The 12,707-nt window shown below is 35.0% G+C and overlaps 2 protein-coding genes across 2 annotated transcripts; one reads left to right on the top strand and one right to left on the bottom strand.

The window, feature by feature from the left end:
• Positions 1 to 236: 236 nt before the first annotated feature.
• Positions 237 to 4,369, bottom strand: LOC122606905 (TOM1-like protein 2). Its single transcript, XM_043779792.1, has 3 exons — positions 3,755 to 4,369; positions 1,343 to 1,621; positions 237 to 690 (listed from the first exon to the last, which is right to left on the bottom strand). The coding sequence occupies exons 1-3, from the start codon at positions 4,244 to 4,246 to the stop codon at positions 367 to 369; spliced, it is 1,095 nt and encodes a 364-aa protein (XP_043635727.1). The 5' UTR covers positions 4,247 to 4,369; the 3' UTR covers positions 237 to 366.
• A 2,860-nt stretch (positions 4,370 to 7,229) lies between these two features.
• On the top strand, positions 7,230 to 11,912 carry LOC122607965 (U-box domain-containing protein 3). The gene is made up of 5 exons (XM_043781049.1): positions 7,230 to 7,368; positions 8,211 to 8,494; positions 8,592 to 8,735; positions 9,392 to 11,062; positions 11,431 to 11,912. The coding sequence occupies exons 2-5, from the start codon at positions 8,216 to 8,218 to the stop codon at positions 11,494 to 11,496; spliced, it is 2,160 nt and encodes a 719-aa protein (XP_043636984.1). The 5' UTR covers positions 7,230 to 7,368; positions 8,211 to 8,215; the 3' UTR covers positions 11,497 to 11,912.
• The last annotated feature ends 795 nt before the right edge of the window (positions 11,913 to 12,707 follow it).

Genomic DNA, 12,707 nt, shown 5'->3' with positions numbered 1-12,707 from the left:
ATTCATATCGATATCTAGCCATTGAAATACAACCAGGTTTGTACAAAACTCCCCAACACGATTTAACATGTTTCATCCTCGACTTGATGTTTGGTTTTGCTGATTTGATATTTTAAAGATTAAACATGACATAGAGCAACTCCTTTACAAGGCCATGGGTTAATAGCGTCACCTGGCATACCACACACATATTCGACATTTATGAATAATGCACGTATACAGGTTAAGATTACTAATGGACAAGATACATACTAATACTAATTAAGTAATAAGTTCATAATAATTATTTGATAGGATTTTTAAGTGAAGGTTAAAACTCTACTGATTATTAAATGAACCTGGAAGTAACACAGGTTCAAATGTATTTCAAACAGTTTGTTCCTTCTCGGTATTCTCTTCATGGATCAGTGCAGATACACTTCCTTTTTTGGCTTCATTGCTTGAAGTGGTTTCCTCTACAGTTAGTGGAGGTGGGGTGGTATTTTCAGGTTTCACGGTATCTTCTTTCGAAGGCTTGGATTCCACTATTTGTTTGATTACTGCACATCTTGAAATCACTTTTTCAAGCTCTCCGTGCAGATTCAAAGCTTCAAAGAGAAGTATATCATCGTCGGTGGTTGTTTCTGCTATTCTCTGAACCATCGGCAGAGCTTCCTTGCACTTTTCCAACATGCTAACCGTAAGCTCATCCTGCGTCAAGAATACATGCATTAGGTTAATATTTTTACAAGAAAGATACTTTTCATATATTAGTAGCTTCATATATCATGTTAAATAAAAGTCCCCAATCAAATTACATGTTGAAGTGCCATAGAGAAAGAATAACATGGGGTGTTCCGATGCGCATTTTGATAATGATTATTTTGTATTAACCAATCTGAGTTATATAACGAGGCTGCACTGCTGCATAACATATTATCTGGACGTGTTCCTACTATTTCAAGTTCTAACAATCTAATGATCTCGATGTTTTGAGTGTGCATCAAAGTCACCTGACTATTTATGAAACTAATAAGTCAAATGACTAAAACTAACATATTTGTGAAAAAAGTCCACTTCTGAAATAGGACTATGGGATTGAATCTATCGCATCATAGATAACTCGTAGTAGATAATGATATCACCTTGGAATAACCAATTTTGTTGTGGTTCGTACAAAACTCATTATCCAAACTTGATTATCTGGCCTTTACATAGTAAGGCAATCAAAAGCATAATATGTGTATCCAAAAAGCTAAAACTTGGACTATAGCGATTTCAGGTTGTAATATTAAGATAATCAGTTCAAAATTGCAAATCCTATCACCCGGCATGTCCATTAGTATACAAGCCGAAGACTTACGTTAATTGGTATAGGCTCCATTCCTGAGTCGAGTATGCTAGATAGAAGGTCGAGGCTGTTTCTGCCAGCTGACAGCAGTTCTTTCTTTTGTTCGACAGATTGGCCAGCATACGTGTATGGAGCAACATCATCTTCTATCCCCATCAAATCCAAATCTGGCATAGGGTATCTATTAGTGGGTGCCGTAGGTTGTTCAGAAAACAGGGAGCCCATAGTTTGATGCATAGGACTCAAGTTCCCACCCTGTTGTGCTGCAGGTATCCTGATAGTCTTCAGGCTCTGCAATATACATGCATACATTTCTTAGTTCCGGAAAACCATCAACTAAGATGTAAACAAGATCCCAACATATATTGCACATCTTTGTTCCGCAACTAGCAATGTTTAATGTAAACAAGAGAACCCAGCATATATCACACCAAGATAGACGATATAGTTACACTTATTAAACAGAACAATACTTCTCAAAAAGTTATTAACAGCCTAATTTAGAGGTGGCAAGTTAGACCCAATTTTGGTTGGGTTACATCTCAAAAAGTCAAAACAATTTATTTGTCTTGCAAGCATAAGGTCAAACAAGGTAGAATGGGTTAAAAGTCACTCAAAGTGTGTCTCATGTATACAACATTACAACGTCCTGAACTGTTTAGCCCTTGTACTAAAAAAAATATAATATATAGGCCTTTTTCGCTTCTTCGTCAAGGCTTCTCCTTAGCTTGGAAAGAAGTTGAGCTGTGCTAGTAACATTGTGCCAATGACTTAGATGATCACCACTAGCATAACTAGTGTTCTGGTAAACACAATTAGTGCTCTAAATATTTAATACTAAATTACTAAAGAGACAACAAAAAGTATTTTAGGTCAAAACAACTCAACATGTATCACTGGGTACTAAACATGGCCCCCATTGCAACACATTACCTGACACTTCTAGTCTACATATTATTAGTAGTACTTGTGTTCCAGTAATCATGATTAGTGCTTTAATTATTTAATACTAATAGACAACCAAAAGTATTTTTGGTCAAAACGACTTAACACGTATCACCGGGTACTAAAAATGGGCCATTTCAACACATTACCGCCACTTCTAGTCTACATATGCTCATTAATAGAAGGGTTTAGATTGTTTCAGGTAAGAAACTACAAAGCAAAGTTCTCCAGGACTAGAAAAAATTGCGAGATACTCCGTATAACAACAAAGAAATGCATTTCTACTTTTGGAGTCCTTTCGAGTTGAATTAATCTACACTTGTCCCCATAATGATAGCTAAGGACTAGTGATCAACTATGGTCTTACACATTTATAACTTCAATATACATACATCATACAGCTATAACTCTCTGTTTGTAGCTAATATTTGACTGCTTACATTGAGTGGTTAGGGTCAAAAGATGCAATTATTGTGGGATGGGGGAGCAGGTAATGGTCTAATAGATAATAAAGGCTAATATGCTTGGATCTTTTCTGCATAAAAATACAAACTAAATATACAATAACAAGAATACCCTATACCGTCAAAGGCAAGGTATGGGGGAGGTGAAATGATTGCTTCCAATAAGACCTCCAGCAAAAGTGAGTGTTATAAAATTCCATGACATGCAAATGTTTGTGTGCGTGTGTGTGTGGATATAAGATCAATAGTTTATGTCACAAGGAAGAGAAACATACCTCCATTACACTTAATAGCCAAAATATGGAACCTAATTTTATGGAATAGGACCTTTGGCTTCAAAGGCAAGATTTCAACCATTACACTTAATAGCCAAAATACGTATATTCCAAAAATTAGCTTCCGAATTCACAAACAACCAGATCTCCCAAAGCAGATAGTAAGGCAAACAAATAGGACAAGAATTTACACGTAAAATGCATAAAACTATCACAAGAAATACTTGACCCATCCTTATATTGAAGAACAAAATTAAGCCCGTATTGGACAAGGCCATATTAGACGGATTCGTGCACACACGGTTAGTATCCTATGATGTGGTCGCATGTACAATATCTAAATAGTACTTTTGCAAGACAAGAGTTATAACGATAACTCTAGACGTCCCCTATGGTTACTGACTTACTTCTAGTTTTAACTATTTACATTTTTCCTGCCTACCATGCCACATAACGCTCCATTCGCCTCTAATCATACTTAACTACGTAGTCAACGAGGGAATTTTATTAAAACTAGCATGCACCTAAAGGTTCTCGATACAATCTAACACCACACCTCTTGCAAATTAACATCCAAAACTACATAAAAAAAACTAACTTTTATTGTCCCTTTGTCTTTATCCACTCAAACACATACATAAAAACATCATTCATCAAATATAAACACAAAACAAACAAAAAAAACACAACATTTCAAATAAATAAACAAAACAAAGGAATATACACATATATATCCTCACCAAATAAGTCTGCCGAAATACAGGCAAATACATAAGCTCATCTGACTCGCCCCAACCCCGAATCAACCGAACCGCTTTCGTCCGATTTCGATCATCACACCCCTGATCAAGAATCATCTCAACCATATCATCAAGTACTTTTTCAGAGGCAATTTCTGAGAAAACTTTATCACAGTTAGAGCTTAACATTTCCAACAAATCAAGACCAAGTCTTTGGCTAACAACATTATTAGAACCAATTATTTTCTTCTTAATGGCTTTTAATAATTCTGACCCATTTAATGTTTGGTTATTAAGCATGGAACATATTCTTAAATCCAAACCCCAGTTTGGTTCTTGTAATGTTTCATGTGTTGCTTCATCAACTAATTTGGATTCTGGTGTTGGGGTTTGTAAAATTTCTTTTACTTTTGATCCTAAAGTTTTGCTGTTTGTGATTAGTTGTTTTGTGAATGATGATGATGCTAGTTTGAATTTGTCAAGTTTGTCCATCGTTAATTTGGAAGTGCAACAAAAAACTAAATTAAGCTTGTTGGAGTTTAAGAAAATCTGGTTTTGTGTGTGTTTGAAAGGGAAAGTGGTGAAATGAAATGTGTGTGTGTTTTTTTTGGTTGGGTCAAGTGTTGTGTTGGCACTGTTTGGTACCACAAGTAATAAAAAGATTTTAAGCAGCTTTTGACTAAATTTTAGTTTATCTAGAAGACTAGGGGTTTAGGACTAGTTTATTCGTTTAAAAGAGCAGGTGAGAGGATTAGGATTAGGATAAATAGGTGGCCTAATGTCCTTTTTTCATAGGTTGTTTAGAAATAGTTACTGTCTTGGCTTAATCGGGATCTTTTTAGGTTTTGTCATTTCTTATTTATTTGTATGTTTGTCTTGTTGTTTCTCACTACTTGTTCGATTTACGTATTAGTTTGCTACTTTTATGTTGTTTAATATGTCCAATATGGTTGCTTTCGTATTTGTATTTGTATTGTCAAACATATTTCTAAGATATCGGTAGGACGCATGAGTGATAGACGTTCGACCCGTATAGTAGCCGGACCCAGCAGACAGGTATTTCTTCTTTTCAGCTTCTCGGCAGACAGGTATGATTTTCTAAACATTTCTCATTTTCCGTCTTGTACTCCTTTGTGGCCGGAGGTCCCTATGGAAGCAGTCTCTCTACCTTTGTGTAGAGGTAAGATTGTCTACAGCTTACCTCCCTCATACCCCGTGCAGGGATTGGGTCCTGTTGTTGTTGTTGTTGTTGTTTGACTAAATTTTAGATGGATATTCATATTCTATACATATTAAAAAGGCGGCCGGTATCCCGACCACTTTTTTGGTAATTAAACCAGACCTTGCTGTAAATAGTGGTGTTTTTGTCCATATCCAACTATTTGCAGCGATTACTGACAGGGGGCTCGCTATTTTTTGCCAGATTTGCCATTACAGACAGGGAGGTCCGCACTATTTTGCAGCGCATATCGCTGCAATTTGCAAATAGTAGGTATGGTCTAGATACCAAAAAAGCTTGGTTGGAATATGAATCCCTATTAAAAACCTTATAAATAGATTTATTGATTAAAAAAAACAGTATGTTTCAAATTTTATTTCTACTTTTATATGTATGTAACAAGAAAAGTGATATTAGTGCCACTCATTTTGATAGATTTACCACAACTGAGCAATAATTGTTTATACAGTCAGCTGTAAAACTTATACGTTGTGGTACATACATCAAAAATCATGGTACGAATATCATTTCCCATGTAACAATAATCACAATTTTATACGAAGTTTGTGAGATCACATTTGAACCATTGGATCAGTGTCGAATTTGGTTAACTTTTCTTAAACACGTGATGACATTAGTGTGTATAAATGAAAATTTAATGAAACATTAGAGTTTCCATGACCGTTAAAAGTATTTTAAAGCTTTTTTATATGCCATCTTAATAATTCATTAATTTCAACCTATAAAAAAATTATTTTTCTAATGTTTTTTTTTAATTTTTTTTAACGGCGAGTTAGTAGTTAATAGTTACATTCGAGACACCACAATGACATCTAATTGGACAGTATGCAATGCTCGAACGACACATGTCTGGGATGAAATTTCTCAACCTATCCATAAAAAAAATCATCCAACCAAATGGTATTAAGCTTTTTCAAAGACATTTTTCATAATTCTTTTTTCATCAACCTCCCACTAAAAATTACTATATATAAGAGTCGAATTTATTATTAAGTTGGTTAATAATTCATTACTTTGATTATGTATGCTTAATTCACAATCCATTGACACAAACGTAGTCTATATAAGCACATATATGAAGAATAAAAACTTAATAAACCTTGACATAAGATGAGATTAATTTTTTAACATCTTCTGTTTTTAGTTTAATAATGCATCTTTTGACTGAATGTACAATTATATTAGTTTCCGAAATTTTCGATAGTAGTCAATTTAATAGCACTCTGTGCCTAGTTCCAAAATTTTGCCACATCTTGCGCACTACTTATTATTCGTTGTGTCATCACCAAAAACTTTCATGAGTTCATAATCTCCTTCGAGACTTGCATACTCCTCGGCCCTCCACAATGCCCCTTTGGTTTACTCTAATAAATGTTAGTGGGCATCTAGAAGATATGCATTTATTTTGTTTAACGACTTGGTGGTACATATGACACATAAGGAATACATTGGTTTTTAAGTCGCTGGATAGTTTACAAGGCGACATTTTTTAATACATCCAATTTTATTCTTTTGATTGATTGGTATAAGCATATAAATCGTAGATTATGTATTAGATGGGAGTAATGGCTTTCGAACCATCTCTTGATGTTGTAATTCGTCGTCTAGAACTTCATTGAGTTTTGTTAATAAAGTTTGTATTTCCAAAAAAAAAAAATTGTTTAACTTCATGCCGTTATGTTCTACAAAACATGTTATTCGTCTTTCATCTTGCAACAAGTATGTTGACATATTTATCAAAACCATCGTATACATTGACTTCAATTACAGTTTACATGTTATGTTAACGAATGTTTATATAATATATAACGTATATTAGTTTTATCATTAGTTAAAACTGTATAACTACACCACTATGTATTGTGTGAGTACATATTGGAGATAAACTTATAAGCTATTACTGAGTATAAGATATCAAAGATTTAAAAGTATTCTAAAAATTATTATTAAATGATTGAAATTCACATGGACACTAGTTTAACTAAAGAAATAATGAGTACTAAATATTTCCATTCAATTATATTTTTTTTTTTTATAAATAAATCCATGTTACCTCACCTCCATCTTATCATATGGTTCAACAAGACAAAAGTTATCCAACTTTTTGGACCCTTTAATCATTACTTAAAACATTAATTAATTACGAGTAATTGATAGCTAATTAATCAAACCCAAATCAATATTCAATTAAAAATGCCAACAAACCCTGCAACTATATTGACCCACCAAATTAACCCCCTTTTCTTCTTTGTTCCCTCTCATGAATCACTCTGCCAAAGAGTTTTTGGCCTAAATTCATACACACAAATGTCTATTTCTTCATAAAGCTTATTCCTTTACATATTTGATCCAGATCTACAGCTACAAATTTCAGGTTTTTTTTAAGTCCTTTCATATATGTATATATATATATATACTATATCCATAGTATATATCTAATTATATCCAAATATTTTGTCGTTTTATATATTATTATTTCATGTTGTTGGGAACAATTATTTGATGAGTATGTAATTAAATATGTTAGAAATTAGTTTTCTTGGTTGGTTTATGGTTTGTTTTTGTCTTTATATATGCATAATAATGTATGTATAGTTAAGAATTCTGTATATGTATAGGCTCTATGTGTGAATTTTGGGATGTCATCAAAATTGCAAAAATGGGTTTGTGTAATTTCACTCATATAGATTTGGAGAGAATTTTTGTTAGAAATTATGGTATGTCATCAAGATTGTTTCTTTTTGAAAGACAAATATCCACACCACATCACACAATTGTCCATGAGACTCGAAGCTACAACCTCTTAGTTTACAGGGTCACCTCGAATACTGCTACGCCAAGGACCCTTTGGTATAAGTCCCAAGATTGTGTTTTTTTTGTTGTGTTTTGCACATTAGTTCATTTAGTAATGTAAAGTGGTGCATCCAGTCTGTGTGGAACCATATGTATGCATTTGATATAGAAAGATGAGAACTTGTGTGGACTTTATATAATTTACATATATTATGATGTTTGTAGCTTGGGAGGATTACTTCGTTAGGTTGTTTTTGATATCATGATCCAATGAGAGTCTTATGAATAATGGGTATAGCATGATGAGTCTTTGCATTGTTGCTCTTTCTATTCACAAAACTTCTTTTGTTGCTCTTTTTTATGTATGTTCACTGTATTTGGTTAAAGTTATGAATTCTTGATTTTTGGTTATTGTGCAAGCAGGGTAAATGGGTCTAGAAAAGGTGTTGAAATGTTTAAGTAACAGCTTTTCTCGATTCATTCATCTGGTCACATTTGGTGTAACGAAGGACTTGCCATATCAGCAGGAGTACAAACACGTTGCTAATTCGTTAAAGCTTTTTAAACGAATACTTGATAATATTGATGCTTCCCAAATACACTCGGATGAAATCTTGTGCAAGGAGTTTGAAGAACTTGATGCAACTGTAAATGAAGCTCGAGAGTTCATTGAGAATTGGGGTTCTCACATGAGCAAAATATATGGGGTGCATACCTTCTTTCTCACTAGTTGCGGTAGGTTAGATAGCTTTGAAATGAAAAAGAAGATATTAATTGTGTTTCTGCTTGAATATATTTTTTCAGGTTGTACAGAGTAGACATCTTATCGTTATAATTCAAAGCTATTCAATCAAGATTTGTGAAACAGTATACAGGTCATTGGAGTCCTCGGCAACATCATCATCGTCATCTTCATCAGCCTCTACTTCGACGTTGGCAGATATTCAGGTTTGTGTGAAATCTTTTTGACACAGGACGGAAAAGAACAAAATTGAAACAGATGCTTTAAAGGCAGATACCTATTTCCAATATGTCGCACACAATGTGTCTTTATGTGTTTTCATTTTAGGAATGCATTTTGTTTTGGTTTGTAGCCCATGGCCCATATTAAGACTTCTTGGTACATCAACTTTTAGTGGAAAGCTGAAATACAAAAAAATGGATGTTATTAAAAGGACTGCAGGAGATGAGGGTAGGACAATGCTGCTTTCGGTTGGTTTTGGCCAAAACCTTGAACTGATGCCTAAAATACTGAAATTTCTTACCAAATCCAGCATTTGATTGCCGGAAATCCTCGATTTCACCTGATCTACTCTAAATTGAAACAAAAAATCGAAAGCTAGGTAGTTTGAAATAGAAACCCAATTTGGGACTCTGACTCCTGGAGCCTGCTGAGACCTTGGAAGCTATAGGCGTTTAATATACAAGTATATAACAGTTGGTCAATTGTGTCATTTGCTCCTCAATTTTTTTATTTTTTGGCATGACAAAGTATTGATAATGTTTCCATCTAACAGGACCCGAGTACAATCTTATGTTTTTACTGTTTTCATTGTGCTGGTCCTGTTTAAAGTACATGACTACATCAAATTGTCCATTTTCAGCATTTTATGGAGGAATTTAAGAGTTTGAAGTTGGAAACAGCAGCAGAGAAGTTAGACGGAGCTCTAAAACGCATAAGAGAAGGAAAAGTTCCTCCACTAGATCATCTCATAGATATCATGGAACTATTTCAGTTATCATCAAGCCATGAACTGCTAAAGGAAAGCATTGCAGTTGAAAAGGAGAACATCAAAGCCAACCAACTGGATCACCAAATTAATCATATAGCTGATCTTTTGTTTCACATAAGGGAAACCATGGTGAATCGTGAAAGCTTTAAAGCCATTAATGGTGTTTCAGTCCCTTCATATTTCATCTGCCCGTTGTCACTGCAACTCATGTTTGATCCAGTGATTGTGGCATCTGGTCAAACATACGAACGGGATTCGATCCAAAAATGGCTTAATCATGGACTCACAAGATGCCCTGGAACCCGTCAAACCCTATCCCACACGAACTTAATCCCAAATTATACAGTCAAAGCTCTGATAGCAAATTGGTGTGATGAAAACCATATAGAAGTTAACAGGACCGTTGAGCGTCCTGATATAGCGGTAAATTCAAGGTCATCGGTTGAAGTTGAAAATGGGTTTGACCGGCTGAGCCTTCAAAAGTCAAACCATCAGTCGCCTGAGGAATCATGTAGTCATAGCAGGAGTGAATCGACATCAACAGCTGTTTCTAGTTCTGAACATTTATGTGAATATTCTGGAGAATTGGTTTCTGATTCCGTAGTTTCACCATGGCTGACCGGAAAGCAATTCCACAGCTCTAATCATATGGACGAAATGGTTAATGATGGTGGAAATCGTAACTATCCAAGAACTGTTTCCCTTCCACCGGACTCTTCACCGAATGATTTAACGACATTTTCACACGTCAAACAGCTTGTAAATGATCTCAAGTCTCCCTCGAATGAAACTCAAACAAAATCAGCAGAAGAATTACGGTTTCTTGCTAAAAATAATATGGAAAATCGAATTTTAATAGGACAGTCTGGAGCTATTCGACCTCTCCTATCCTTATTACATTCCAATGTAAAGCTGACTCAAGAACATGCGGTTACTGCTCTTTTAAATCTGTCAATAAACGGAAACATAAAGTCAATGATTGCCGAAGCAGGTGCTGTAGAGCCATTGATCCATGTATTGGAAACGGGAAACACATGTGCTAAAGAGAATGCTGCAGCAGCATTATTCAGCCTTTCATTATTAGAGGAATACCGAGTCAAGATTGGTCAGTCTGGTGCAATCAAACCATTGGTTGACCTTTTGGGATCAGGTACCCTTAGAGGGAAAAAAGATGCAGCAACTGCTTTGTTTAATTTATCAATATTTCATGAGAATAAAGCTCGTATAATACAAGCGGGGGCAGTCAAGTATCTTGTGGAGTTGATGGACCCTGATACACAAATGGTTGATAAATCTGTTGCTCTTCTTTCTAATCTTTCTAGTATATCTGAGGGGTGTTTGGCGATTGCCAGAGAAGGTGGGATACCTTTGTTGGTGGAGGTTGTGGAAACGGGGTCTCAAAGGGGAAAAGAGAATGCTGCTTCTATACTTCTTCAACTTTGTCTTTGTAGTCCTAAATATTGTCGGTTGGTTCTTCAAGAAGGTGCGGTCCCGCCTCTAGTCGCACTCTCCCAGTCAGGAACGTCACGAGCCAAAGAGAAGGTACGGAATTATCTTTGTAATATATGTGATCTTTTTCAATTTTCAGTTTGAAATATGAGAGGTACCAATTTCGACTCATATACTTTACGAGTTATGAATGGGTTCAAAGGGAATGGTTCTACCAGGCCAAACAGAAAGATAGTTTTCACGTGTCTATTTCTAATATATAACTAGTTATTTATAAAATTAAATTAAAATAAATAAGATAAACTTTTGGAAAAAAGTGCCTGGTGTCAACCCAATACGACTCATTTCAACTAGTACCGAACTGATCCAATCTCACCACGCCTGGATCTCCCATTCTGCCACCGCTAAGGTTTGACATGCTTCTGTCCTGTTCTAACATGTCTGCTTGATGCTCAATACAGGCACAACAACTTTTGAGTCATTTTCGCAGCCAACGTGAAAATGCTGCTGGTAGAGGCAAATCTTGAGAAGCGAAAGATATTTCTTCCTCATAAGCTTATTCAGAAATACCCAATCACACGTTTCCATAACATGTAATGAATATGTTGAAGAAATTTTCATTTCTTCTTCAATTTCCCTCAGTAGTGTTCTCTCATCAAGTTATTTGAAAAGTTCCAAACTTTGTTACTAAAAGACTGAAATGGTGGTGCCGGAGACATAAAAGTGCAGGTTAGATCAGTATCAGGGTGTTTCTAGCTAAGGAGTGATTCTTTTTGTTATTACTTTTTCTTTCTGGATTCTTGTATTATTTTTTAAAGCTTGTAAAGAGAATGGACTTAGGAAAACTTACGAATCTATGATTTGAATTGAATGATTCGATTCACGGAGAGCAATGTAATATGTTATGTTATTCAGTTCTCATATTGAATAGTGCTTTTACCCATGTCTATGATATCCTGCAAGTCTCAAAATATTTTAAACTTGTGCATAAGTCCCCAGGACCGGTCAGGCAGTTAGCCCTTTAAAGGATTAGTTAGGTCCAACGGTTCTGCTTCAGCCCTGCAAGGCTTGGTAAGATGGAAAGTGTTTGTCTAGTATTGGTTTAAGGACTAGGACCGACAGAGAAGAATGGCAGAACAAGAAATGGGCCTGCTTCTAATTCCTAGATCGTTTTACATAAGAACTTTGTTAGATGGACGGGGCGATAGACAAGACCTCGATTATGGAAAACTAATACTGATAGGCTGAGCCTGAAACATACTTGCAATATCGTTTTTCGGGTCTTTGGCCTAGAGCTATCCCTGTCTAAAATATGTTATAGTATATTTAGCCTTACTAGATTTATTTTTTCTAGAACGGCAGAATTTTTATTGATAAAGAGATCGACTAATTAGGAGTTAGTGATCACCAATATCCAGTTACAAAAAGAATAGCCTTACTAGATTTTACTGTTTTCTTTTGTAGTTAAACTGTAAAATGATTAAAAAAAGACAAATTGTAACAATACATTGGTAAAATGAATGTTTAAAAAACAAATGGAAAAATAAGTTATTATTCTAGATCATTTCCCATGTTATTGCTTTTTCTATCTCTATATCAAAATGTCATTATGTTCTTAAAAAATATATAATACATCAAAATGTAACTTAAAAAAAACAACTTATAATGGGTCAGCGACAACTCGAATCTTCTCTTGCAGGCCTTGTCAAAATGGGCCCTCTAATCAGGCCCACAATTA

The sequence above is a fragment of the Erigeron canadensis genome, chromosome 7 (genome assembly GCF_010389155.1).
Source record: "Erigeron canadensis isolate Cc75 chromosome 7, C_canadensis_v1, whole genome shotgun sequence".
NCBI lineage: Eukaryota > Viridiplantae > Streptophyta > Magnoliopsida > Asterales > Asteraceae > Erigeron > Erigeron canadensis.
This window is presented reverse-complemented; position numbering and strand designations above follow the sequence as displayed.

Excerpts from the sequence above, each read along its gene's own strand:
- LOC122607965 (XM_043781049.1), top strand. The coding sequence starts at position 8,216 with ATGGGTCTAGAAAAGGTGTTGAAATGTTTAAGTAACAGCTTTTCTCGA. Across the intron at positions 8,495-8,591 it reads ACATGAGCAAAATATATGGG|GTTGTACAGAGTAGACATCT; the intron begins GTGCATACCTTC and ends ATATTTTTTCAG. Across the intron at positions 8,736-9,391 it reads CGACGTTGGCAGATATTCAG|CATTTTATGGAGGAATTTAA; the intron begins GTTTGTGTGAAA and ends GTCCATTTTCAG.
- LOC122606905 (XM_043779792.1), bottom strand. The coding sequence starts at position 4,246 with ATGGACAAACTTGACAAATTCAAACTAGCATCATCATCATTCACAAAA. Across the intron at positions 1,622-3,754 it reads TATTTCGGCAGACTTATTTG|AGCCTGAAGACTATCAGGAT; the intron begins GTGAGGATATAT and ends TGTATATTGCAG. Across the intron at positions 691-1,342 it reads TGGAGCCTATACCAATTAAC|GATGAGCTTACGGTTAGCAT; the intron begins GTAAGTCTTCGG and ends TTCTTGACGCAG.